At 40.6% G+C, this 27,654-nt stretch overlaps 1 protein-coding gene across 1 annotated transcript in view; it reads right to left on the bottom strand.

The window, feature by feature from the left end:
- gnai2.S (guanine nucleotide binding protein (G protein), alpha inhibiting activity polypeptide 2 S homeolog) overlaps positions 1-27,654 on the bottom strand; it is a 68,389-nt gene that overhangs the window by 8,688 nt on the left and 32,047 nt on the right. Inside the window, 4 exon segments of the mRNA NM_001097056.1 lie at positions 1,502-1,630; positions 9,186-9,346; positions 12,855-12,996; positions 14,649-14,691. Of these exon segments, the coding sequence (NP_001090525.1) occupies positions 1,502-1,630; positions 9,186-9,346; positions 12,855-12,996; positions 14,649-14,691 (475 nt within the window).

Genomic DNA, 27,654 nt, shown 5'->3' with positions numbered 1-27,654 from the left:
AAAGATGAAAGAGAGTCTGCTTCAGTTTCTGCGCAATTATCATTTCCACATAAAGTTTTCTCCTTTACGGCCCGACATAACCATTGACAGTAATATCTAAGTTTATTACTTAGGCAAAGATGGTGCAGCTGTCTTGTCTATAAGACAGGAGAATTGTTTTTTATAAGGAACAAGGATAGATGCTATGAAAGTCCCAAATACCCAGTTAGAGCTTAGAAAGGGATCAGGAGGAGATGGAAAAAGGGAAAACTCAGATTATAAGAAAGGTAAGGTGTTAAATAAATTAATAAATCAATGAATTTGTGTCTGTGCTTAGGCACGGGCCAGATTTTGGTGCTGAAATGCAAAGATTCGTGATGAAATCCGCCATGTGTGCCTGCACCCGGGCTGATGCAATGGTTCTGGTAAAGGCAGGGTAAGGGGCTGATTGCTGTGTAGGAACTGACACTAGGCCTGTGTTTTTCAGCATTTTTCAGCAGGCTGAGTTTCAGCCCCATGTGGCATAAGACTTTAAGTGTTTGTTTACTAATGAAGGACTCACTGGACTAGCATTATGATGTTATTGATGTTGCTTATTTGGAAGTAATTACAGAATGTTATACCCAGTGTAGGTGAAATGTAGTTAACCAAAAAGGAAGGGGAAATTTATGGAGCAGAACACCGTGTGCAGAAAAGGCAGCAATTGGATGATTTTGTTAGACTCTGCACACTGTGTTCTGCCTTTCCTATAATCTGCTGTTCTCTGTGACAGACCTGTAGCCCCTCCCACAAACACAGCACATAGTGCATTAGTGAGAGGCGTGCAAGGTTGGCATCCCACCCCCTACCTGTCCCCTAACTTGCATGTCATTCAGGGGTTGTCTGCACCTTCAGGCCCAGTGCTCATCTCCTTGCACCGGTTTTTCAGTCTGGCGCAAGGAGCAGGGCAGGGCCGGTTCAAGCCGACAGGTGCAAGTAGGCATGCACTATAGTAGAATAGCAGGGAGGGGACAGAGACAAAGGGAAGTGGAGGGACTGACGGAGGTAGAGGGGGGGGTGACGGAGGTGGGGGGGAGTGATGGAGGTAGGGGGAGTGAAGGCGGTAGGGGGGGAGTGAAGGCGGTGGGGGGAGTGACGGATGTAGTGGAAAGGGGGGGAGAGTGACAGAGGTGGGGGGGAATGACAGAGTTAGGGAGGGAGTGACGGAGGTGGGGGGGAGTGACAGAAGCAGGGGGGGAGTGATGGAGGTAAGGGGGTGACGGAGGTAGGGGGAGTGACGGAAGGGAGAGGAGGAGAAAGAAGGGAGGGGAGTAGAAAGAAGGGTGGGAGGAGCAGCTGGGGAGCGAACCACCCGAACTAGGGGTAGGCAGAAGTCCTTTGACCAGGTGCCTGCCCAGTTCCCCCACATCGTTACGCCCTAGGCAGGTGCCTCTTCTGCCTACCCCTAGTTCCGGCCCTGGAGCAGAGTTCAGCTTTACCCAGGGTACACTAAGGGACACCTTTGTGCCCTAAATCTACATACTTGAAGTGCAGGTCTTTGAAGGTGAAGTGGGTCTCCACAATCCCAGTAGTTTTCACACGTGTTCTCAAAACATCTTGCTGAGTGGGAACGTAATCAGACCGAGCAATGCGCTCCAGATCATTGAGATAACTGTGGTGGGAAGAAAATTAAACTAGTTTATACAATCAACAAGTACTAGGAGTAGCCCATAAAAGCATATACAAGTAGAAGTTTATTGGAATGCAGTAGGATCCCAGACTTTTTAGGGCCCTGCATACTATTAAACTAGTTATGCATTTTTTTGTTGTCTTGGCAAGGTCACCAAACAAGCGGATCTTTGCCCAATTTGTCCACCAACATCTGGGTCAAATCAGGCTGATCCATCATTTTAACCCCAGGGGCAATGATTGGATAACAATAGTCGTCTAGGAAGGTCCATCAAGAGAGGACTGCATCAACGCACTGATGTGGTCCTTGTTGGACTTTATTTTTAAAACCAAAATAAAATCTGTCTGGCCAGCTTAAATCTGCCTGTCTAGGGTAAGCTTAAGTTGGCCATACAGATCCTGATAAAGTCGGTATATGTATGGTAGCCCCTGTGATCCATACCAACATCCCTACTATAGCTATAGGTCGGATTGAAGATATCGGACAGTGTATGGTGCTTTGGCAGAAAAAGAAAGTGAACAGGAGTCACAGTACTATTCTGATTGTTCTGGCTGTCCTCCCAAACTAGTGGAAGAATAGAAAAGAAGCCATATTTTGTATGCACCCTCAAAAGGTATCCAACATGGGGATGGGGCCAGCCTGTGTATTGATTCATTGGGGACTTTGGGCAGGACTGCCCATATGAAAGGGTGCATGCAACCAAAGAGACAAAGGGATTGCCAAGGGATTGCTAATTCTTTGCCATTTTGGTTACAAGCAGTGGCAGCTGCAATGGGTTTTGGTAGCTGCACTGGCACTTATTCGGTTGTTTGGTTGTGTGTGTGTATATATATATATATATATATATATATATATATATATATATATACACACACACATACATACATACATACAGTGGTGTGAAAAACTATTTGCCCCCTTCCTGATTTCTTATTCTTTTGCATGTTTGTCACACTTAAATGTTTCTGCTCATCAAAAACCGTTAACTATTAGTCAAAGATAACATAATTGAACACAAAATGTAGTTTTTAAATGAAGGTTTACGTTATTAAGGGAGAAAAAAAAACTCCAAATCTACATGGGCCTGTGTGAAAAAGTGATTGCCCCCCTTGTTAAAAAATAACTTAACTGTGGTTTATCACACCTGAGTTCAATTTCAAAGGTTATAAAGCCATTTCTAAAGCTTTGGGACTCCAGCGAACCACAGTGAGAGCCATTATCCACAAATGGCAAAAACATGGAACAGTGGTGAACCTTCCCAGGAGTGGCCGGCCGACCAAAATTACCCCAAGAGCGCAGAGACAACTCATCCGAGAGGCCACAAAAGACCCCAGGACAACATCTAAAGAACTGCAGGCCTCACTTGCCTCAATTAAGGTCAGTGTTCACGACTCCACCATAAGAAAGAGACTGGGCAAAAACGGCCTGCATGGCAGATTTCCAAGGCGCAAACCACTTTTAGGCTAAGGGCACACTAGGCGATAGCGCCGCGATTTGACTCGCGGCGACTTTTCGCCGCGACTTTTAATCCGCAATCGCTGGGGAAACTTTGGCGCTGGCGTCTATGGGGAATCGCGACAAATCGCCAGCGTAAAAACACACGCGGCGATCTTTTTTCTATTGTCGCTCGAAATCGCCTCGCTAGGCGATTTCGAGCGACAATAGAAAAAAGATCGCCGCGTGTGTTTTTACGCTCGCGATTCCCCATAGACGCCAGCGCAAAAGTTTCCCCAGCGATTGCGGATTAAAAGTCGCGGCGAAAAGTCGCCGCGAGTCAAATCGCTGCGCTATCGCCTAGTGTGGCCTTACCCTTAAGCAAAAAGAACATTAAGGCTCGTCTCAATTTTGCTAAAAAAACATCTCAATGATTGCCAAGACTTTTGGGAAAATACCTTGTGGACCGACGAGACAAAAGTTGAACTTTTTGGAAGGTGCGCGTCCCTTTACATCTGGCGTAAAAGTAACACAGCATTTCAGAAAAAGAACATCATACCAACAGTAAAATATGGTGGTGGTAGTGTGATGGTCTGGGGTTGTTTTGCTGCTTCAGGACCTGGAAGACTTGCTGTGATAGATGGAACCATGAATTCTACTGTCTACCAAAAAATCCTGAAAGAGAATGTCCGGCCATCTGTTCGTCAACTCAAGCTGAAGCGATCTTGGGTGCTGCAGCAGGACAATGACCCAAAACACACCAGCAAATCCACCTCTGAATGGCTGAAGAAAAACAAAATGAAGACTTTGGAGTGGCCTAGTCAAAGTCCTGACCTGAATCCTATTGAGATGTTGTGGCATGACCTTAAAAAGGCGGTTCATGCTAGAAAACCCTCAAATAAAGCTGAATTACAACAATTCTGCAAAGATGAGTGGGCCAAAATTCCTCCAGAGCGCTGTAAAAGACTCGTTGCAAGTTATCGCAAACGCTTGATTGCAGTTATTGCTGCTAAGGGTGGCCCAACCAGTTATTAGGTTCACACAGGTTTGGATTTCTTTTCTCCCTAAATAATAAAAACCCTCATTTAAAAACTGCATTTTGTGTTTACTTGTGTTATCTTTGACTAATAGTTAAATGTGTTTGATGATCAGAAACATTGTGTGTGTGTGTGTGTGTGTGTGTGTGTGTGTGTGTGTGTAATACACAAGAGCTATTAATATCATGTAAATGATATACTTATAAACAGTGCTTAGAGATGTCATCGGTTGAATTGGAGCTTAGTGATGTCATTTCTGTCACATGACTCACTGAAACTTGTGTAATAATAATAAATAAAGTACCCCTTTTGCAAAATATTAGGATATTAGAAGTCATCTCTGAGTTCCATGGCCTGTATATATGGTCATGGAACTTATAATATCCTTATATGTTACAAGAGGGGGTACTTTATTCAATATATATCTTGTAATCAAATCCTGAACCAAGGGGATGTACCAAATCATTTACATAAATCTGATCCCAAACCATTTGGAAATTTGGTTATTTGGATCCAAACACAAGGGCAGATGTCAGCCAACATTTACCCTTATTTTCCCTCCAGTCAAAGATAAACCCTAACCCACATTTCTAATCCTTGGACATCTCACTAGTTCTAAACAAAGTCAACAAACCCTGTTTGGTTTAAATGAAGGACCTGTGTATGTTTCACTTATGTAGGCAAATGAATTGTGCACATTGGATAGTGTATGCGCTGGTGTGAGAAGCTTCAGCAAATAAAACAATTATACACAAGCGTTAGAATACTGTATGTAAACACTTAAGGAAATAATTAGAGAAATATTCTCTGGAGCCGTCACTGCCTAACAAGGTTCTGACTGTACAGTCCCTAAGCAGGTGAGAAAAATCTGCAGGTACCAGTCCAGGCCCCAACTTGTTTGGTATTCAACTGGGAAAACTATTTGCATCAGAGCATCATATCCCCGATGAGCCAATCACTTACTACTGTGCTAATTAATATTGATTTACTCTAATGAGGGAATTATGCAGCTGCTATCTGACTTTCTCACAAATGAAGTTGGAAAAAAATGTTAAGTACTTAGTGCATTAATTTGCAAACAAGACCTTGGGGATCATCTGAGCACTATTACCAGCTGTATAGAACTCTCCTATAGTTCAAAGGTTTCCTTTAAACTGGATGTGGGGGTATAAGAGGTGACCAGTGAATTCATATACTTCCTAGAACATTATCCAACCATTTGATCTTAACTGCTTGTCTATTAGCACCTTAAGGGCAGAGACACACCCTCAGATTCGGGGAGATTAGTCGCCTGGCGACAAATCTTCTCTTCTTCGGGGCGACTAATCTCCCCGAACTGCCTTCCCGCTGGCTAGAATGTAAATCGCCGGCGGGATGACACTTGGAGCGATTTGTTTTCTTTAGTCTCCCGAAGTTGCCTCACACGGAAAATTCCGGCGATTTCAGAAAACGAAGCACCGACCTCCCACTGTCGATTTTTCATTACAGCCGGTGGGAAGGTAGTTCGGGGAGATTGTAGCCCCGAAGAAGAGGCGATTAATCGCAGGGCGACAATCTCCCTGAATCTGTCTATTAGAAGCTTTAGGGCAGAGACACACGCCCAGATTCCGGGAGATTAGTCGCCCGGCAACAAATCTCCTCTTCTTCGGGGCGACTAATCTCCGAGAACTGCCTTCCTGCCGGCGGGTTTTCTGAAATCGCCCGACGAGGAAAACGAAGCACCGTGAGTGCCATACCGCTGTCGATTTTTTATTATAGCCGGCGGGAAGGCAGTTTGGGGAGATTGTCACCCCGAAGAAGAGGCGATTAGTCGCTGGGCGACTAAATCTCCCCGCATCTGCCCGTGAGCCCTTAATTGTCCACTAATTTGCATGTCATTCAGCCAAGAATGTTAGGGAGCACTGGCAGGAGTGCAGTCAGACTCTTTGAATGAATGAGAAGGAGTGAGCTTTTGTACCATGTACTGCTCTAGCACTTACACCCATAATATCAGTAAAAATAACCCCCAATAACTTTAGCCAAAAAATCAAACCTGTCCTGTTATAACCCTTTTTGCTTATACAGAATATCCCACTGGCACACTGCACACTGTAGGATTATTTGAGGCTACAAAGACAATATTTGCAAATGATTTAAGAGCAAAGGATTTCATAATTTTTTTTCACAATTTTAGAAACATAAACAGAGATTTTACAACAGGTAGAAAACAGGCAAGTGTGATTATTTTCCATGCTGCCACGCTGTGTATTTATAACACAGAGAGAGTATGCAAAAATATATATTCCACTGCACCAACTGGGGAGAAATTGCAAATTTTCATTATGGTTTTTTTTATATTTAAGAAGTCTAAAGACAGAACAGACTGGAAGATCCCTTACATGTAGGTCTGAAAACAAAGCTGCCTATGCAAAACTCTGCTTTACATGCCACTTAAGCATCATTCATCTTTTTTTGTTATTTTATGCACCCAAATAGGATGTACAATATTTGAATTGCGGAATCACAACTCATTTTCATTACACATAAATATGGTGATGAGATGGGGCTCTCTCAGGACACGTTAACCCATGGAAATATTGCAATATCTTTTATGGATTCCCACCTCTACAGATTGTAAGCCTTTCTTATCAGGACCCTACATACATTAATGCATTGGTTTGTCTTTAGGTCAGTTAATAATAATAAATAATAATAATAAAAAATCAGGGGTATGAAGCAAAGGACTCAGTATTCATCCAAATTTGCCTAAAATGATAAATATGGAAGACCCCTTTGTGTCCCTCCTGCCACTATCCGTATGTAACCTATAAGCTGAGTAATACTTTCCATTCACCTGCTAGGGAAGGGTTAAAGGTATGTGTATGCTGTTAGATGAAAGTACCCATGATGTGTTTGCAAGTAGAAAACCAGCCCATGCAAATCCACATTTAAATACTTCCCCCTACCTCCATCCAACTGTACACAAAGAAATCTGTGGGTAGCAGCCAGGACACCTGCTACCATTTAAGCTGGACTTAATTTACAATAAGTTTGAACCACAAAACCATAAATATGTACGTCTACATTTGCTGAAATCATCTCTGAAAGCACCGATTCTCCTTAGAAGGCAGAAGACAAAGAACTGCAACACAAATAAAGACAAGTAATTCTAGAAAAATATCTGCTTTCATTGATGTCAGCTTTATGGACTTCTGTTATGGGCCAAAAAAATGGGTCTATAGAAAAGGATTCCGGCAATTTTGATATTTTCCCCAGCAAATTAACAAATACAAACAGACATTATTGGTCCTGTAACAAAAAGGGGTAAGAAATTATGATCTATGCTAAAAATGCGTGGGGTGTGGTAGTAAATAGCCACCAGAGGGCGATGTTGTAACAAAGTCGTTCGTAAACCACTACCCCTGATAGAATATTCTTATTTTCTCCTTACAATTGTTCTACTACTACATTTATAGCCCCCCCCCCCACGTTTATGTTAATTTCTCTGCTCGTATCTCATGTATGTTGTTCTTTTCAGGTTCTAAATAGACAGCCATAGCTCATTACAACATTCAAGGATTAATAAACTTGTAAGCCTCTTGCCACCCATTTTCTGGAATTGGGACTCTGGCAACCTATGTTTTGAGCTTCTGTACCAGCCCAAGGCAACCACAGCCCTTTAGCAGTAAAGATCTGTGTCTCCAAAGATGTAAATCTCACCCTCCATCAAGCTTAGAGAGGCAATGAAAAATTCAGAATTATTCCCTGCTAAACTAAATCCATACTGTATTACTACATATGAGATAAATATGACTTTATCTCATTATTTTCTGAAATATATGCTGACCAAATCTGCACGGGTTATTTCCCCTTATTTATCAATACATTTTTCCCTAAAAATTAAAAAAAAACAACTTATGGAAAATTCAGATCTTACAAATTTTTTCGGATTTTCCGCACAAAACCATAAAATCTTCCGATTATTGCACGAAAACCAGCACAGATCAGGATATCTTTGGGACTTCTTCCATTGACTTATATACAACCTCGGCAGGTCTGAGATGCCGAATTTAGGATTCTGACTTTCCATCCTCAGGGTAATAATAATAATATTAATAATAAATCCCCAAAAAAATTGAGGTTTTTTTTTACTAAAAAATTCAGATTTTATAGTTAAAAACAAATCAAATTTAAATTAGGGATGCACCAAATCCAGGATTCGGCCTTTTTCAGCAGGATTTGTATTCGGCTGACTCCTTGTGCCCAGCCGAGTCAAATCCGAATTTTCTTATGTAAATTAGGGGCGAGTAGGGAAATCATGTGACTTTTCATCACAAAAGAAGAATTTTTTTCCACTTTTTCCTTTCCTGCCCCTAATTTGCATATGCAAATTAGGATTCGGTTCGGTATTCTGATGAATCTTTCACTAAGGATTCGACTTTTTAGATTTTTAGTGGTCCTTCACTGTTTAGGGCAGAAGAGAAAAACTGCAGCACCTCTTATTTGCAAAATGTGAAAATTTATTACAAGCCTGTTACTGACCAATTGTAATAAATTTTAACATTTTGCAAATAAGAGGTGCTGCAGTTTTTCTCTTCTGCTATATATTTGGCCCATGGCAAGGGCCTGTACGCTGCTTTGCACTCTGACCGAAAGGAACTTATATGAGGTGGTTGAAGCACACACATCTGTATACTTCACTGTTTAGGTTGTCCTCAACAGAGTAGCAGCCCCGTCCAGCGACAATACTTGTAAATCAGTCTAAACATAAACTCTGGTCTCCAGAGTTTATGTTTAAGCTGATTCGGCCGAATCCCAAATAGTGGATTCGGTTCATCCCTAATTTAAATAATTAACCCCCTTACAGTCAAGATACAGTCTGAGATCAGCTATGTGGGAATAATAAACAGCTCCAGTTGTATTGCTGCAAAGCCAAACACACATATACAGAGCAGCGGGTACTAACTCAGCCCTCTCATTCCCCTAATGGCCTTGCAGCTATGATTACCAGCATGAATATCATTGTCTCCTTTGAAACATAATGCCATGTAGAAAGGGATGAACATAATACCATGGATGACACTTACTATGCAGCGGAATCATTGAGCTGGTATTCTCGGGATCGGTTAAAGCAGGCCTGCACCCCTGGGTCGGCCCAGAGTCTGCGAATAACCCCAGCCAGGTCTTCCGGGAGTATACCCTGTTCTTCTGCAGTGCTGGAGAGAGCAAATAACTGTCTTGCATCGTCCTGCGGATACAGAGGAGCAGGTTTAGAATTGAGGATATTATGAAAGATAAATAGTAACACATTTCTATAAGAGTGAAACTAAATGCTTAGTTATAATTAATTTCCCACCACTATCTGAATAGAAAGACCAGAAACAAAAAAGTAGCGATAACAATAGATGTGTAGCCTTACAGAGCGTTTCTTTTTAAAGTGGGGTCAGTGACCCCCCATTTGAAAGCTGAAAGGAGTCAGAGTCAGAAGACAAAGAAAAATAATAATAAAAAAAAAACTAACAAATAAATAATGCAGACCAATTGAAAAGTTGTTTAGAACTAGCCATTCTATAACATAATAAGTGTTAACTTAAAGGTGAACCACCCCTTTAAATATTGCTGCCTACCTATCATCAATATTAAATACATAAATACATTATTATATCCAGAGCAAGCTTTGGTCTATGGTATGTATCATTTTACATAGCAACATGTTCACTATTGGTGTGTTAATGCTCTCTGTAATTACCTGTAGTTTATGCTTTATTTGTAAGGTGTTTATTATCAGTGGTTTGATTCTTTCTACAGCTTATACCTTGTATGACTATATAGTGCTGCAGGTTATAGAATGATGATTTATGATGATATAATTCATGATGGAGAAGAGAAGATCATAGAAGGAGCCAGCACTTCGGCACCACTGATTAGCCACAGATGCCGGGTGTTAAAGGGGTTTATTCACCTTTATATTAACTTCTAATACAATGTAGAAAGTGATATTCTTAAACAATGTGTAATTAGTATTCATTTTTTATTATTTGTGTTTTTTTTGTTATTTGGCTTTTTATTCAACAGCTCTTCAGTTTGCAATTTCAGCAATCTGGTTGCTAGGGTCCAATTTATCCTAGCAACCATGCATTGATTTGAATAAGAGACTGGAATATGAATAGGAGAGGCTCTGAATAGAAAGATTAGTAATAAAAAGTAGCAACAACAATACATTAGTAGCTTTACAAAGAATTCGTTTTTTTTAGATGGGCGGTTTAAAAGACGGAAAGAGTCAGAAGAAAAAGGCAAATAATTAAAAAAAAACTATAAAAAAAATAAATAACGAAGATCAATTGAAAAGTTGCTTATAATTAGGTATTCTAGAACATAGTAAAAGTTAACTTAAAGGTGAACCACCCATTTAATTCGATTTTACACTGGCCCTCTGTGCAGCTTGGTCAGCCTTTGGCTAATTGACTCTCCTATTGGATCACGTCTGTATCACCCTGTGCTAGGAAGATTCAAGAACAAGGAAAGTGGCTAAACCACAGCAAAGTGGGTATGTCACTATGTTGCACTAGTGCTGTGGGAACAGTAGGTGTGAATGCACAAAAACACAAATCACAATGAGTCACTGGTACAGAGTCTGTACAGAATTGTTACAGTGTCTATGAATGGAGTTCTTGTACACATGATGTTACCCAGCCCAGTACACCCAAAACATATCTAATGTGAGGCTGCACAGATTTCAGCACGGTTCTGTACAATCTGTTCTGTTTCCTATTCCTGGCATGATGGCATATATATTAAATTGGGGGGCTACATGCACTGGAGGATATATATATATATATATATATATATATATATATATATATATATATATATATATATATATATATATATATATATATATATATATATATATATATAGTATATTCGTATACATATTCTAGAAACACAATAATGCATATGTAGGCACTGGTTCATTGGGTCGTTTACAACCGTCAGGGCAAATGCAGTTGTGATAAATTCCCTGCATTTTGCATTTCTGTATGGTTGTGCTCGCCAGTCGCACCTTGAAAATTTCCAGCACACAATTGTGTTTGTTTTGATGCATCAGCTACAGCTGCGTCAAGTGCAAATGCCCCTGGCAGAAACAACACTGAAATTCTGGAAAAAAAACATGGCAACTGCATTTTGTTCACTGCACCCGTGGCTGCAAATTACCTCTTATGTATAGCTTTACTATACTTTTTATTTTATTTGGGTTATTAAGAGTTTCACTTTTTTTTTTTTTTTTTATAACTGTGTAATGGTAAACGGTTTGTTTCTCCTTTAAGTGGTTATACATGGCTCAATAACAGAGGCCATCTCAGGCCTGAACAAGCATTATGGGGCCAAAAATCAGCCAGACAACCTTGCATCGGGCAAGGAGTGCGATGGTGCCAAACAACACTACTTTCTGCTTTGCAGCTCTCTTAGTTTCCACTGATTGGTTACCAGGCAGTAACCAATCAGTGACTTGAGGGGGGTCATATGGGTCATAACTGTTGCTTTTGAATCTGAGCTGAATGCTGAGGATCAATTGCAAACTCACTGAATAGTTATGTCCCATGTGGCCCCTCCTTCAAGTCGCTGACTAACTCAGAGTTAGTTATTTTTGTATAACTAACTATTTTGAAAACATTTTTTATTTTACACAGCCTATCTATTAACCTCATTTTTATTTTTACACAGAACAATTCCTTTAAGGGGTGAACAATGGCACATATATTAAATTTAGGGGCTACATGCACTGGAGGATATACATATACATATTCTAGGAACACAAGAATGCATATGTAGGCACTTGTTAATACAGAATAAGGTAATTTACAACCGTCAAAGCAATTGCAGTCCAGTCACTCCAGCCTTTATACATTACATTTTTCGATAACTAACTTCTTTAAAAGAGATACGGACATCAGAAATTAAAATCTTTAATTATTTATCATAACATTATCTTTCAATGTTATTTATAATTTTGCCATAAAAGTATTTGCATGATGCTTTTAAATGACCTTTCATACCCTATTCCTCTATGAGGGGGCTGCCATATTTGTGCAGCAGTAGTCCGTTAGCATTAGAAACTCTTACTGACAGGTATAAGAAGGGACAGTCAGTTTGGCAAAACAGTCAGGTTTAGAAACTTCAAGTGACAATGAATTACAGAAGCAGAACTATCAGCGAAAAAAGATCAACATGACCTACAGGTAACTTTTAGTGTAGATTAATATTTTGAAAAGAAACTTTTTAGTGTCAGTATCACTTTAAGACTAATGGAACACAGGGCTGTGTATTGGCTTTTCTCCATCTGCATTTTCTTTGCAAGTGGATCAAAGCCAATATGCTCTCATGCGCTTCTTTCTATATATGCACTGACAGATAAATGTTGGGGAAAGTATGCATTTCCATACTCCATATGTCTGCACACTGGACAACACTGTGTCTGTGAGTGGAGATACAGAAAAGAGCACATGACAGCATACTGGTTTTGATCCACCTCCGGAGAAAACAGACTGAGAAAAGCAGATGCACAGTCACATGTGCCATTAACCTTACAGTATTTTTCTGTTAAGTAAATGAACTCCCTATTCCACGTAAGCAATACCTATGATCTGAATGTACACGGAGGTGTGCTTACACATAGCAATTAGTAATGTCTGTGTAGGATGGAAGGTATAATAGCTGCTCATATACATACATGTAGCACAGTACAAGACACATACCGCCCTGGCAGAGTCTCCAAAGTCTATCTTCAGGTTGCCCATAGCCTTAATAATTGCCATAATGGACTGAATGGTGTTGCTGAAGACCACGGCCCGATACTGGCGACACTCTTCTTCAGAATACCCATCCTCATGAATGATCCTGCAGAAACACCGTTATATTAGAAGACTAATAGATCATAGATAGTTACACTTGGAAGAACTGTATCCGAGCAGCAAAGACTGTGTTGGCTCTGGGTGCAACAGAGAAATGATCTATTATACGCTCAGTGTCTGGGCGCCTGCACCTCATGCACGGTAATACCTCTATATACAAACACTGCAACATGACAGGAGTCTGTATTCACGATTCCCAGTGCCAGATGCAAGATGAACCAATACGTTATACATAATACACAAGACATTGACAGATATTAATTTATTTATCTTGCACTATGAACTTAGCCAGCATCTTCCGACCATCTAAATGCCAAGTCTAGGGGCCAGATTCATTAAACAACATTTTGGATTGAGCAGGCCCGATGAAATTATTCTGGATAAATTTAACTCAGACTGGCCTGATTGGAAGGGGGGTCTGTGGTTTATATTTATACTGATCCAATGCATAAGAATCAAAATACATGTAAGCATTCTCCATAGACTACTGTGGGATTTGAAAGCTCAGACCAGCCATTCTTTGGGGAAAGGGGCCCCCAAGATACTGAATCCTTGAAAGCTAAAGCCAATATAAATTCATTTTAGATTAGGCTAATTTGACAAATTAGATCACAACTCCAGTAAATATCAAATAATTAGGAATCAAGATCTATATTTGATCCTTAAAGAGAACTAAACTTAAAAAAGTGTTGTTCACCTTCCACTTTTTTGCAGTTGAGCTGTTTTCAGATCACCAGAAATAAAGCCTTTTTTCAATTGCATTCCATTTTTTATTGCTTCCCCAAAAGTTTTATGTTCCTGTCTCTGGTGTTTCAGTCTGGCAGCTCAGTGATCCAGGAGCAGATTCTGAACTGTTACAATTTGCTACATTTAGTTGATACAATTAGTTGATACATTTCTCAGCAGTATCTCTGGAATATTAGCAACTATTGTATCAATTCTAACAGTTGCCTTTAATGACACTCCGGGATTTTGCTCAGCAGGGACAACAATAACAAATATATGGTCACCCCCCCTGTGACAAGTTTGAAAATCTGGATCATTGCTGCTATTGAGATGCTGAAGCTTTAGGCTGGTGCAATAAGTTCAGTATATAAAATATGGCAATTTTAGCCACATTCATTTTTAGGGTTTAGTTTTCCTTTAATAAATCTGCCCAGTGGTGTAACACAAGAATGCTATGCTGGTAATATGGAACTGAAAGAATGTTTTTTATAATGCTTTTCTGAAATGACTTAGCTTGGTAGGTCAGTTATTTCAGAACAGTACATTTTTGGAACTCATTTACCAGTGTGGAGCATTCAGTAAAGTGCCTTCAGTAATATTACTTCCGAGCAGGCTGCAGGTAGTAAGCAAGTGCTACGTGCAGCATACTACTTGTTTATGCATTGCCCACTAGGGCGTTAGGACAACCAGCAACAGTTTTTCCCTTGTGCTGGAAACATGCAGATCTTTTTCCTAAGGTGCAAGGCCAGGTGGTGTCCTGTATTTACCCTCCTATGAGAAAAGTATTACTAAATCAGGTTTAGTGAGTGATCTAAGGTGTGTTTGAGTTTTCGCTTCCACCTCTCCATACAGTTTCCTAATAACGACAATAAAAGCAATTTATAACAAATATTGTACAGTGTTGGTTCTTACTTCATCTGCTTGACAATCGTGCTCTTCCCAGATTCACCAGCACCTGATTGAAAACAAAAGCAAATGTGGATTATTACATTCCACTATACACCCATAATTATATGCAGGTAAGAATTAATTAATGCACAGGCTACCCTAGGTTATAGAGCAGGGATCCCCAACCTTTGTTACCCATGAGTCACATTCAAAAATAAAGAGTCTGGGAGCAACACAAGCATGCAAAAACCTCCTGGCGAGCCAAAAAAATTGGCTATTTGGTAGCCCCTACATGGACTGGAAGCCTACAGGAGGCTCTATTTGCAGGACTCTTGGTTTTTAAACAACCAAAACTCCAAGCCAGGAATTCAAAAATAATCTCCTGTTTTGGGGACACTGGGAGCAACATCCAAGGGGTTGGGGAGCAACATGTTGCTCGTGAGCTACTTGTTGGGGATCACTGGTCTAAACCCAATAGCATAATAGGGCCGGATGCCCCCCCAGTCGCAACTGAACAATGCTGATCTACATCTGAAGAAGTGATCATGTAAAGCTGAACATCTCCTTCAAATCGTTGTCTACATTAATCTTTCTCATATAGAAAATGAAACATAGCTGAACAAAAATGAATAGGCCATATGCTTGTAATAAAAGCCAGAGTCGGGAAACTGCTTGGGAAAATGTTCTAAGCTAATGGCTTTTGTGTGTAATTCAGTAGAATATAAAGCACCACTAGAAATTATTAACTGCCTGAATGGTTTCATTGAAGCCCTGAGATATATTCCTGCTGCATGATAATAAATGATAATGGGCTTCCAACGGCACAGCAGCAACATACAGTATATGTATCTAGAAAGCCTCCCTTTAGTGTTTAGCACCATTTTACTTACATCCTTTTATACGTTAATAAAAAACAACATATTTGATTTGTGCCAAGTATTTAAGAAAGTATGTCCTTTTTTTTCTTTTGACCATATTGAAATGGTTAACTACTCTTTGGCACGATTATCTGATAATTTAAAATGGCAAGTGATAATCTGATTATCTCTGATCAGCAAAAGCCTTCATTTCCTGCAGTATTATCTCCCCAAGCCATTTATCATCACTGCACGCAATGCCAGTAATTCCCTGTGCCACTGCTGATTAAAGGGAAAAAAAAGTTACTCACTTGGGAGTGCCAAGTTGTTCCCCAAAGGTATTCTAGTCGCTTAAAGGAAAACTTTACCCCCCAAAATCAATATTTAAGCAACAGTTTATATCATATTATGTGGCATATTAAAGAATCTTGCAAAACTGGAATATATATTTAAGTGAATATTGTTCTTTTACATTTCTTGCCTTGAACCACAATTTCATGATGGTCTGTGTGCTGTCTCAGAGATCACCTGACCAGAAAAACTGCAACTCTAACTGTAACAGGAAGAAGTGTGGGAGCAAAAGACAGAACTTTGTTTGTGTGCACCATGAATCTTACGATCCCAGGGGTGTCCCTTATTTTTTAAAATGGCAATTTTCTATTTATGATTACGGAACGGCACATACTACTAAAAAAAGTATATTATTGTGAAAATGGTTTATTTACATGAAGCAGGGTTTTACATATGAGCGGTTTTATAAAGACCTACATTGTTCGGGGGGGGGGGTATAGTTTTCCTTTAACTGCTACACTAGCCCAGAATATTGGTTGATGAGCAGCACCCTGTAAGTAGGGTCTAGTAGAGTGCATGTACAGTTGAGAGCACAGGGATCATAGGGTAGGGTAATAACACATGGGACACTATTGGGTGCTCTGACTGGCCTGTTTTTAAGAAGCTGAAAAGCATGGCACCAAAGCACCCAAAGCCTAGTTAAAAAAACGCACTTCTGACAAAATTGGTCTTATATAGCTATAGATAGATAATATACAGGTAAGAGACCTTTAATCCAGAATGCTTGGGATAACGTGTGAGAACGGATCTTTCGGTTATTTAAATCTTCATACGTTAAGTCTACTAGAAAATCATGTAAACATGAAATAAATCCAATAGGCTGGTTTTGCTTCCAATACGGATTAATTATATCTTAGTTGGGATCAAGTACAAGGTGCTGTTTTATTATTAAAGAGAAAAATTAAATGATTTGTAAACATTTGGATTATTTGATTATAATGGAGTCTATTGGATACATCCTTTGCATAATTTGGAACTTTCTGGATAACGGGTTTCAGGGTTCTACACTGTCAAAGGAACACTAGCAACGATTTACAAAAAAAAAATATAAAGAAAGAGCAATTATGTGCCATTATATTGTCATACAGATACACAACACAAGATTAGAATTGTGTATCTGTAGTAACAATACTCTATGTGTCTATGACATTAAATACTACTGCAAAAGAGACACCTAAAAGTAAATGGTACAAAAGGATATTGAGGAGGAAATACCCGTACTGTTATTAAAAATATATATATCATAGAAACATTGTGTATGTGTGTGTGTTGGCTGCAAATCTGTATCAGATTAGAGAAACACAATAGTGAAAACACGGATACATTTCCCTTCCAATAATCAGTTTTAGGGCCTACTCCTGAACCATTTGTAAAATGAATTGTCCTTTATTTTTTAAACAGGTTGGTTGGGGAGGTGGATCATGATCAATATGGCTGAAGATCACTTGGTACAGAGATGTTTATGTGGCAACAAAGCACAGGCCGAGTTATTGAGTTACAGAACAGTAAGATAAGAATCTAACAATGGAATTCCAATAGCGTACATACTACACGTACGGCTCTGGCACATGACACCGTTACTTGTGTCGGCAAAGAAAAAGCTTTATTGCACCCGTCAATCAATTGCCACGGACATGAAAGTGAAGCGGCGCAGGTCACACTCTACACAGGGGATTATAGTTGAAAATGTGGTGGCGGACTAATAGTCTGTGCATGGATCCTGCAGAACCTCATGAGAGTCAATGGGAGCAATCCACATCAGATAACAGGCAGTCTGATACCTGCTCATAATGTTCCATAGGCAGTCTGTGCAATGTTTCTATATACCCTTTATATAATAAGCAGCATGAGCAGATAGTACACAACTTGTGCACAGAGCATTATCACTTATCTGGTCATTCCTCCTACAAGGTGCAAGTTTTATTTTTTACCGCTCCAACTCGGTATCAGGTCCAAGGGGGGAGACCCGTTTTAGTAATTTACCTACCATATACCAGATCAGGGTTACTGGTTGTAAAAATTATGTTGAGCCCTTACTTTGAGTCTCCACTGATACCTACATAGTAATGACCTGCCTGACCTGACCTTGGATACTGCCTGTTTTGCATTTTCTCCTCTCAGCAAGATGGATTTTTTTACTGAGCCCAACAAACACCATAATACATACATTTTATATAGTATAAAAAATTAACTGTATGTCCCCTAATGTATTTGGTAGAGCCTGGGAAACCAGACAGTAATAAAAATTCAGCTGAATAAAGGTGGCCATACATGGACAGATCCAATCATTGGCAAAGGTTGCCAAACGAGCCCATCTTGCGCTGATATGCCCACCATGAGAGGGTGATATCGGGCTGATAGGATTGTGGGCCGCCAGGAATGCAGGTGGTGGGATTGAGGACAGTATCAACAAACCAATGTAATCCTTGATACAATGGGAATTTTAAACTTGCCTGTCAGTGGGCCCCATACACTGGCCAATAAGATGCCGATTTTATCTGTCGGCAGCTTTTTCTCGGCCGTGTATGGCCACCTTTTAGCAGAAAGAAGAACGTCTGATCTTGGTCACTACAGTGTAGATAAAAAACAGTGAAACAGGTGATCCAATACACTTATCAGTTTTTGCAAAAAAAATAGATTCATGGCTGTAGCAGAAGTCAGATATACAGTGATCAATGTGATCTTATCGCCCTCTCGCTTAACGTATATTTAGGTGTTTATATACAGAGATATCAGTTAATGGTGTGGTATTGATTGGCAGCTGGTCGTATGCCGGAAACAATGTATTTTTGAGTTGCTTTCTATTTTTTTTTTTCTATTGGTTTTTTAACATTAATTTGTTTAGTTCTTCACTATGTTCCCCAAAAAATATTGTCCCCAATACACAAACTGACCTTCAGGCTGAGCCCACCTTGGCAGCAGTGGAGAAACAGCCTGGGGTGCCATTGGCATTAAAATGTAAATTTAGAACCTTTCTTTGTGGGGGTAAACTGCCCTTTTACGTTTAACTGATTGGCTGAAAAACTCCTTGGTCTCAATAGTATTGTCAATAAGGCAGCACATCTGTAGGGAACACTTCACTAATCTCATACAATCCCAATTGCGTACACACATACAAATTTTATGGGAGCATTGTGAATTTGTATGTGAGTACTTATGTATAGGATTGTATTTGAGGCCTAAATGCACATTTCAAGGAGAAGGAAAGGTGGCGTTGCTTGGGGTCACCACATATTATGTGACTCCCCCATCGATTATAATCACTTACTTGGTACTCCGGGCTGGTGCACCTGTTAGCAAAAAACTGCACTCGCCCAGGTTTCCATTCTAATGTGTATGAGAAGAAGAAGTGCAAGAAGATCACATGCTGCTCCTACACAAGTAACCATTATTACAATCATCTTATAGTCCAGGCTGGTGCTCCTGCTTGCTGAAAACTGCGCTGCTCTGGCCTGGGGTATCCGGTAAATGACTAATTATTGGGAGGTGCCTAAACTTTGGCACCCTCCTAATGTTCACCTTTTCTTCTCCTTTAAGAAAGTATGATGCATGCATAATTTATTAGATTGTAAACTCTAACGAGTAGAACTCTCTGCCTCTTTATTGATCAGCATTTTTGTGCTGGATGTATAGACCTTTGTACGGTATAGCATTGCAGAATGTGCTGTACTCTACATGCTGGCACTTGTATATGTGTTTATTTATAATAATGGGATCAGGGACAGAACTTCCGGGGGAGCAGGGGGTGCAACTGATGCAGTATCAGCACAGCTGCAGTGCGGCAAGGAGGAGTTTTGGTCCATAAGGAGGGGGGGGACAGTGCAAATTTTGCAGCTGTTCTTAGTTTATTTTATAACGCTGGGATGGCTGGGTTATTATTTTATGTGTGTGTGTAAATATATATATCTCATCATATGTAGTCAGTAAGCATCCGCAACCCCCCTTGGTTAACTCTAAGAACCAGAAAAACAAAATTTCATATAGATGAGATCTTTCCCCAAAAGGCCTTAAACAGTTAAAAGAAGACAGGGGATTGGGGAGGAAACATGCTTTAAATCTTGAGAGTGGCCCAAACCACCAGGCAGCCACCTCCCAGAATGTGACAATGCTGGGGAAGCAAGCAATGAGCAGCAATATCATGTAATGAAGAAGAGGATGTCAGCGTAATAATAATGCAGGATGTGCAAGCCCATAAACACACAGCCCTTCCTCACTGACCCCCCTCCATAGGCTTATGCAATAAACCAAGTCTCTTTCTTTTCTGCTGTTTTACTGAATTCCGAGGTATATAAACTCCCGTCCTCTTATCTGCTGTGTAAATAAAGAGTCAGATTTAATGTGATTCTTGCCTGTGCGAGTTCAACAACAACAGAATTTTGAGGTGGACAGTTATTTGTCTCTTGTAATCGTTTAATAGCAACATATAAGATCTGGCACAGAAGGGACACCCCGGGCTGTCACCTGGAGGTCTATGTTTTAATGCAGCGAGGCTGGGTAATGAAGGAGGGCAGAGAGTGAGGGCAGAAAGAGTGGGCAGAAAGTAAGGGCAGGAAGCAGAAGCCCTTCCTGAGCCGCACCCTGTTAACTGCAGGCTGCACACAAACTGGGAGGAGATACAGAGATACCATGAGGGGAGTCTGAATATCAAGACGTCTGCCACTTCTACAAAGACAAATCACAGACTACAGACTGGGGTTTATTAATACTACTAATCAGAGCCTTGCCTACGGCTGCTGCGAGTAATCAGTTAAAAGGGGCAGCAAAGGGCCGCCCCTTGTAACTTTAAGAGACGAATTTCTGGGGTTTAACCTGGAAATTCAGTTCTGCTAGTGCAGAGAACCGTATTGCACTCATTGCACTAGAGATGCCGCCCCCCTTGGACCCGCTCCAACTCGGTATCGGGTCCAAGGGGGGAGACCCGTTCAGCAGCACTCTATCAACAACTAACATGTAGCTCACGATTTTCTAGTACAGGTATAGGATCCATTATCCGGAAACCCATTATCCAGAAAGATGCATATCACGAAAGGCCATCTCCCATAGGCTCCATTTTATCCAAATGTTTAAAAATGATTTCCTTTTCTCTGGAATAAAGCATTACCTTGTACTTGATCCAAACTAAGATATAATTATTCCTTATTGGAAGCAAACCCAGCCTATTGGATTTAATTAATGTTTACGTGATTTTCTAGTAAACGTAAGGCCCCCCCTACACAGGCCGATAAAAGCTGCTGACAGACGGAGTCGGCAGCGTATTGCCCGTGTTTGGGGCCATCCAACGGGCTTTCCTAATCGATATCTGGTTGAAAGTCGGCCCGATCTCGATCGGGGCATGGTTAAAAAATCCCGTTGGATCGCCCGTATCAGATGCATTATGATCCAATCGTTGGGACCTAGGGCCCACAATCGGATCACCCCGATATCGCCCACATCAATGTGACATCGCCAAAACGAGCAGATCTCTACGTCTATGGCCTTTAATGTATGAAGATCCAAATTACGTAAAGATCTGCCATGGTCCCGGGCATTCTGGATAACAGATCCCATACCTGTATTGTTACCCTTTAAAGGGGTTGTTCACCTTCACCTAGTTGTTTTCAGATAGATCAGCAGAAATAACATTATCCAATTACTTTCCATTTTCTATGTGTCACCGGTTTTCTAATATTGAAGTGAAAAGTGTAATTTTTCACCTTCTAAAGCAGCTCTGGGAGGGGGGTCACCGACCCTGTAAACTGTTCTAAATTTATACATTTAGTGGATACATTTCTTATCTTTGTCCCTGCTGTGCAGAATCTCTGGGTTTCATTACAGGTAGCTTTTAGAATTGATACAATAGTTTCTAATATTCCAGAGAAGCTGCTAAGAAATTTATCAACTAAATGTTGCAAAATTGTAACCGTGTAGACAGAGTCTGCACCTGAATTACTGAACTGCCAGACTGAAACATCACAGACGGACATTAAACTTAGATTTTGGAAAAACAGTAAAAAATTAAATAATCGAAAGTAATTGAAAAAAGTCTTTATTTCTGGGGAACAATCTGAAAACAACTGAACTGAAAAAAAGCATTTGGAAGGTGAACAACCCCTTTAAAACGTAAAAAATGCTCGTGTTGGCAATAGGAGTGCAATAAAAATCTTCCACTTTAAACGACTGCGCTTGTAAAACAAAGAAGCTGTAAACTGTGCCTCCAAACAACCTTATAAACTCCTTGAACTTCAATGTTCAGAAAGAGTATTTTAGTGGGGATTCCCAGAAACCATCACTGTACTCTCTGATATGATAAGTTTGCCAGTAGCTACAGTTGCCAAATTATCTTTTAAAGGGCTTGTTTGTCTATGCAAAATGTTTTTAAATAGTACATCACAAATAATACGTTTTCAGTTTTCAGGGCAGTGGGGGCCAGGAGGGCCCTGGTCAGCAGCCCATGGTGGGCCCCGGGTCCCCCAGTCTGACCCTGCCTTTAGCTGTAGTGGGGGACTAGAGGAGGCAAATTAAAACAGTGAAACAAAGAAAAATCTTTTTACAATGCAAAAGGGATAGGAGGGAGGCGTGGCACTTACTGCGGGAGTGGGTCGGGTGCAATGTTCCTTCTAATTTCCTCTCGGCTATGTGCGCAAAAAAAATATTTTGCACGCAGTTTTTAAAAACTGTGGGGTATATATATCAAAGAATGAAGTTAAGCTGGCCATAGATGTTGAGATTTTTAAAAGATACGATCGTCATTGTGAGACCGCGATTATCTCAGAACGATCGTACGAATTTACCATCAACTAAAAAGACCAATTTGCCAGGAAAACAAAGGGTTGCTGCCTGCTTGGCCCTGCAAACATAGATAGATTGCACTGGGACCGACAAAGATTTTTTAACCTGGCCGATCGATTTCCTGACAGATGTCGGCCGATTTTTCGGGCGAAAAATCGCAAGATGTTCAATCGTTCGAATCCCACTAACCACACGATAATTTCGAAGGATTGGTCGGACTTCGCTAAAATCGGTCGTTCGGCAAGAGAAATCTTTGCGTCTATGGGGAGCTTTAGAGATCACCACAGTCCACTAGAGTGAAATTCCGCTCCATTACTATGGGATTTTTAAAGGTGTATTTATCAATGGGTGAAAGTGAAAGTTCACCAGTTCACACTAGTGGACTGTTCCGATCTTTAACTTCACTCTTTGATAAACATACCCCAATGTGTTTAGGTCAAAATTGATACAAAATTTTAATATTTTCACAAAAAAATTCCTTGTGCGCACCACAATTTGTTGTGTGCTCTGGCCTCAAAATTTGTGTGCATACACAAACGTACACCTTAGAGGGAACATTGGTCGGGCCAGAACTAGGGGTAGGCAGAAGAGGCACCAACCTAGGGCGCAATCATAGGGGGGCACTGGACAGGTACCTATTTAAATGAGTTTGCTGCCCTCTGTCAATCTCCAATCCTCCCCTCAGCTATTGCACATTTACGTGAACATCGTGGTCGGGATTGCAACTACATGGATATAAGAAGCGGTTATGACCCGAGTTTAGGGTACGCGAGTACGAGTTAGGTGCGGGTCTCTAATTGGCAGATCTTTTGGTTGGGAGGGAATGTCCTGAAGAGAGGGAAGCTACTGCCTCTATGGTCTGTATCAATTCCTATATCAAATTATTAGGGATGCACCTAATCCACTATTTTGGATTTCGCCAAACCCCCAAATCCTTTGCAAAAGATTCGGCCGAATACCAAACCAAATCCTAATTTGCATATGCAAACTAGGGGTGGGAAGGGGCAAACATTTTTTTTACTTGCTTGTTTTGTGACAAAAAGTCGCGCAATTTCCCTCCTGCTCCTAATTTGAATATGCAAATTAGGATTCGGTTCGGCCAAGCAGAAGGATTCGGCCAAATCCGAATCCTGCTGAATCCTGGATTCGGTGCATCCCTACAAACTATAACAGTTTAGAAAGGCTCCAACATGACTTGCTGAGCTGCTGCTGGAAAGTGTCTTTCATTTTTTGATCCAATGGCAGTTTTGGTTGCACGCTGGCAAAAGGCAGAATGGAAAGGCCAATAGTTCATAAACTATGAAAATACAGGGCAACTAAAACTACTAAAACGTCATCAGCAAGCAATTTCCCCTTTAATTTTCTTTCACGTGTTTGTTACAAGATTACAGCAGGACACAGCTGTAGATCTTTCTGGCCTAGTTTATATAATGGTGACAATAAATTGCAGACAATTGCCTGTAGCTGCTGAGGAATAAGATGGTCCTGGATGCTCATGCACACAATCCTTGGGTTTATACGTCCCTATGTATACCTGACTTTACTGCTGAATAGAGGGGTACATTGAAATAAAAGATGTACTGTGATAATGTTTTCTTTGCCGAGTTAAGAAGTTTCCATGAAACAAGTCAGACATTACTATGGAACCCTACTTGTGGCACAGGCTAAAGTCCCAAAACGTACCCGCAACCTGGACCCACATTCTTTACCGCTTGGACCCGCTACCCGACCTGACTCGCAAGCACCTTATCCACAACCAGGACCCGCTGACCATCAAGAAATGGGAAGTGAAATCATCGGAAGTAGGTGTGATCAGAGAAAAAAAAGGAGTAAAACAGGAAGTGCTGTCATTTTAAACCGGACGTGACATCATCAGAAGTAGGCATGATCAGAAAAAAGGAGTAAAAATCACTATTGAGAAGACCCGCAACCCGATTTTATACCAGCACCCGTAACTTCTACCCGCAACTCGCAGGGTACAGCAGGTTTTTGTGGGTAACCAGCAGGTACCCGACCCGCTGCAGGACTCTAGCACAGGCTACTATGTAGTATTCTCTCTGTATATATCAGTCCTTTTCCACTGGCAGAGAAAAGTCTACTTGTCTTATTTGTAAAAAATAAGTAATTGTATTCAACGGGGTGTCTTAACAAATTGTCATCCCCAGTTAATATTACTTTCCTTATCCTTGTTTTTCCTTATCCCTATGCTTTTCCAAGCAGTCTACATACCTCCCAACTGTCCCGTTTTTCTAAGGAAAGTCCCGATTTTGACAGCTCAACCTGCAGTCCCGGATTGTTACTGAAATGTCCCAACTTTCTCTTTGATCTCCTGCACTGAACAGCCAGAAAAAGATACAAAGTTTCTAAAACTTAATTGGCTTTTGGCAGAGAGCCCAGAATATGTGGCAGGTGCACTTAAGATACATTTGAGATAAGCAGGTCTCTTGGGGAAACTGATTTGCAGCTTAAAGGGCAATTTTCCTCATTAGCAAAACTGTAATAATGCAAAAAAAAAACCCAGAAATGTGTTCAAACTTTCATAACCTGCCAAATTTTGTAAAATGAACATGGCAATTAGAGGGTGTGGCCACAAAATGGGCATGGTCAAACAAACCATGGATTTCTTACTTTGCATACAATGAAACTGCAATTATAACAAATTATCCTTTACATGTGAAAAGGAAGGATATGTGTGTGTGTGTGTGTGTGTGTGTGTGGGGTGGGGGTTGAAAAAAATCTGCAGCCTTGGTGACTTAAATTCAAACCAAAATACACGGTTTTGGGAAACAAGTGAATCGGCTGTTCAGATGTGATTTATTTCCCTTTTTCTTTCTTTGCAGAAGCTAAGAAATGGGACATTCACTTACCAGACACCCACAGAGGCGCAGGCTTCATTACATAGGATATCCTGTTCATAGGGTTCATGTTTATTAAACAGAAAAGGAGGAAAAGCTTGGGCTGCCGTGGATTTTGAATCATTGTGCTCTGGACGGACCAAGAAATCCAACGTTCAAAATATATTAAGTGCAAAAGTATTTGCTATTGAACACACAGTAGCACTTTCTGTTCTTAAGTCAAATGGCAAGGGAACCGTAGGACTGTACTGAGTCATAATGTACAAACTTCTGAATAAACATGGACTGTGTTCACAGAAACAAGAGGACCCGGTCTCTGTACCACAGTTGTGGGATACCAGGGGACATATTTATCAGAGAGCGAAAACCACCACATTTCTATTTAATTGCAAAGGATATTTAAGGGCATATTTATCAAACAATGACTGTAGAGCAAACTCTATTTTCACTGCCTTATAAATATACCCATGAATTCCTATAAATGTTAATAAAGCACTTTGACGTTTCCTTCTGTAGAGCTCGAACTCGTAGATAAATATGCCCTTAAAGGGATACTGTCAAAATGAATCAGTTAATAGTGCTGCTCCAGCAGAATTCTGCACTGAAATCCATTTCTCAAAAGAGCAAACAGATTTTTTTTATATTCAATTTTGAAATCAGACATGGGGCTAGACATATTGTCAATTTCCCGGCTGCCCCAAATCATGTGACTTGTGCTCTGATAAACTTCAATCACTCTTTACTGCTGTACTGCAAGTTGGAGTGATATCACCCCCTCCCTTCCCCCACCAGCAGCCAAACAAAAGAACAATGGGAAGGTAACCAGATATCAGCTCCCTAACACAAGATAACAGCTGCCTGGTAGATCTAAGAGCAGCACTCAATAGTAAAAACCCATGTCCCACTGAGACACATTCAGTTACATTGAGAAGGAAAAACAGCAGCCTGCCAGAAAGCATTTCTCTCTCCTAAAGTGCAGGCACAAGTCACATGACCAGGGGCAGCAGGGAAATTGACAAAATCTCTAGCCCCATGTCAGATTTCAAAATTGAATATAAAAAAAATCTGTTTACTCTTTTGAGAAATGTATTTCAGTGCAGAATTCTGCTGGAGTAGCACTATTAACTGATGCGTTTTGAAAAAAACATGTTTTCCGACGACAGGATCCCGTTAAACATACAACTGCACACGTCACTATGTGACCCGAGCAGAACATGTAGGTACTAACCAGCAGCTGCAAATCACAAACCACTACATGGATTTGAAAAGTTGCAGAGCTGCACATTTTCTTAGAAGGGATATGAGAAAGAATCTTTTTAAACCTGGACATTAACTCAATCTTCCTCTTTTCTATCTGAACTTCCTGCTTCTCACTGCCTTGACTTGAAGGAGGGGAATTCCTGAAGCAGTTTGTGTCTCAGAGGGGAGTGTTGCAGTTCAGGGTGGGGAGGCAGCAGGCACCTTTCAATGTGGGTTAAGTGCTAGGAACTAGTGATGTGCGGGTCGTGTTTTTCTCGACCCGTACCTGACCCGGACACATGGGGAATTAATACAGGCCACTTATAGAAATTAACAATGACACATTGTTTGCATGACATGTTTTCAGATTACAATTGTGTTGGTATGTCCTTCTTGCTGCAGTTTCAGAGTTCAGAAAAGTGCTCTGCACATCAACCATTTTTTTTTTTAAAGATGTACAGTATACACAGGGGCTTTTTTTCACGTGCTTTTGCCGTTTGTACCAGAGATGCTGATTTGGTGCATCTTTATTAGGGATGCCACCAGTGTATATGTGTGTCAATGGCAGTGTATGTGTGTCTGTGTGTGTAAAATTAACTGTTCATGTTAATGTGTGTGAAATTGTGTGTGTGTTATAGAGACTATAAATGAACCTGTGTTTAGCTGTGTAACTATATAAATTATTGAATCTTATCGGTACAGGTTGGCTGTGGGTTTTGCCTACAACCATTCTCTCTTTGCCACAAAGCACATTAACCCCTACAGTTCCTTGCCCTGCTGCTCCATTGAATCCCCCACCTATCCATGGCCTCGCTCTATTCACTCTTCTATTTTACCCTTTCCCTTCTCATTCTGCCGAGTCACCCCCACACTCACCTCTCCATCGCTAATAACCCTCTGCCTCACTCTAAATATTTGTATAGATAGAAATATCTATAATATTATAAAATATATTTTTGC

The sequence above is a fragment of the Xenopus laevis genome, chromosome 4S, assembly GCF_017654675.1.
Source record: "Xenopus laevis strain J_2021 chromosome 4S, Xenopus_laevis_v10.1, whole genome shotgun sequence".
NCBI lineage: Eukaryota > Metazoa > Chordata > Amphibia > Anura > Pipidae > Xenopus > Xenopus laevis.
Note: the sequence above shows the minus strand (reverse complement) of the source record. Positions and strands in the feature narration are given on the sequence as shown.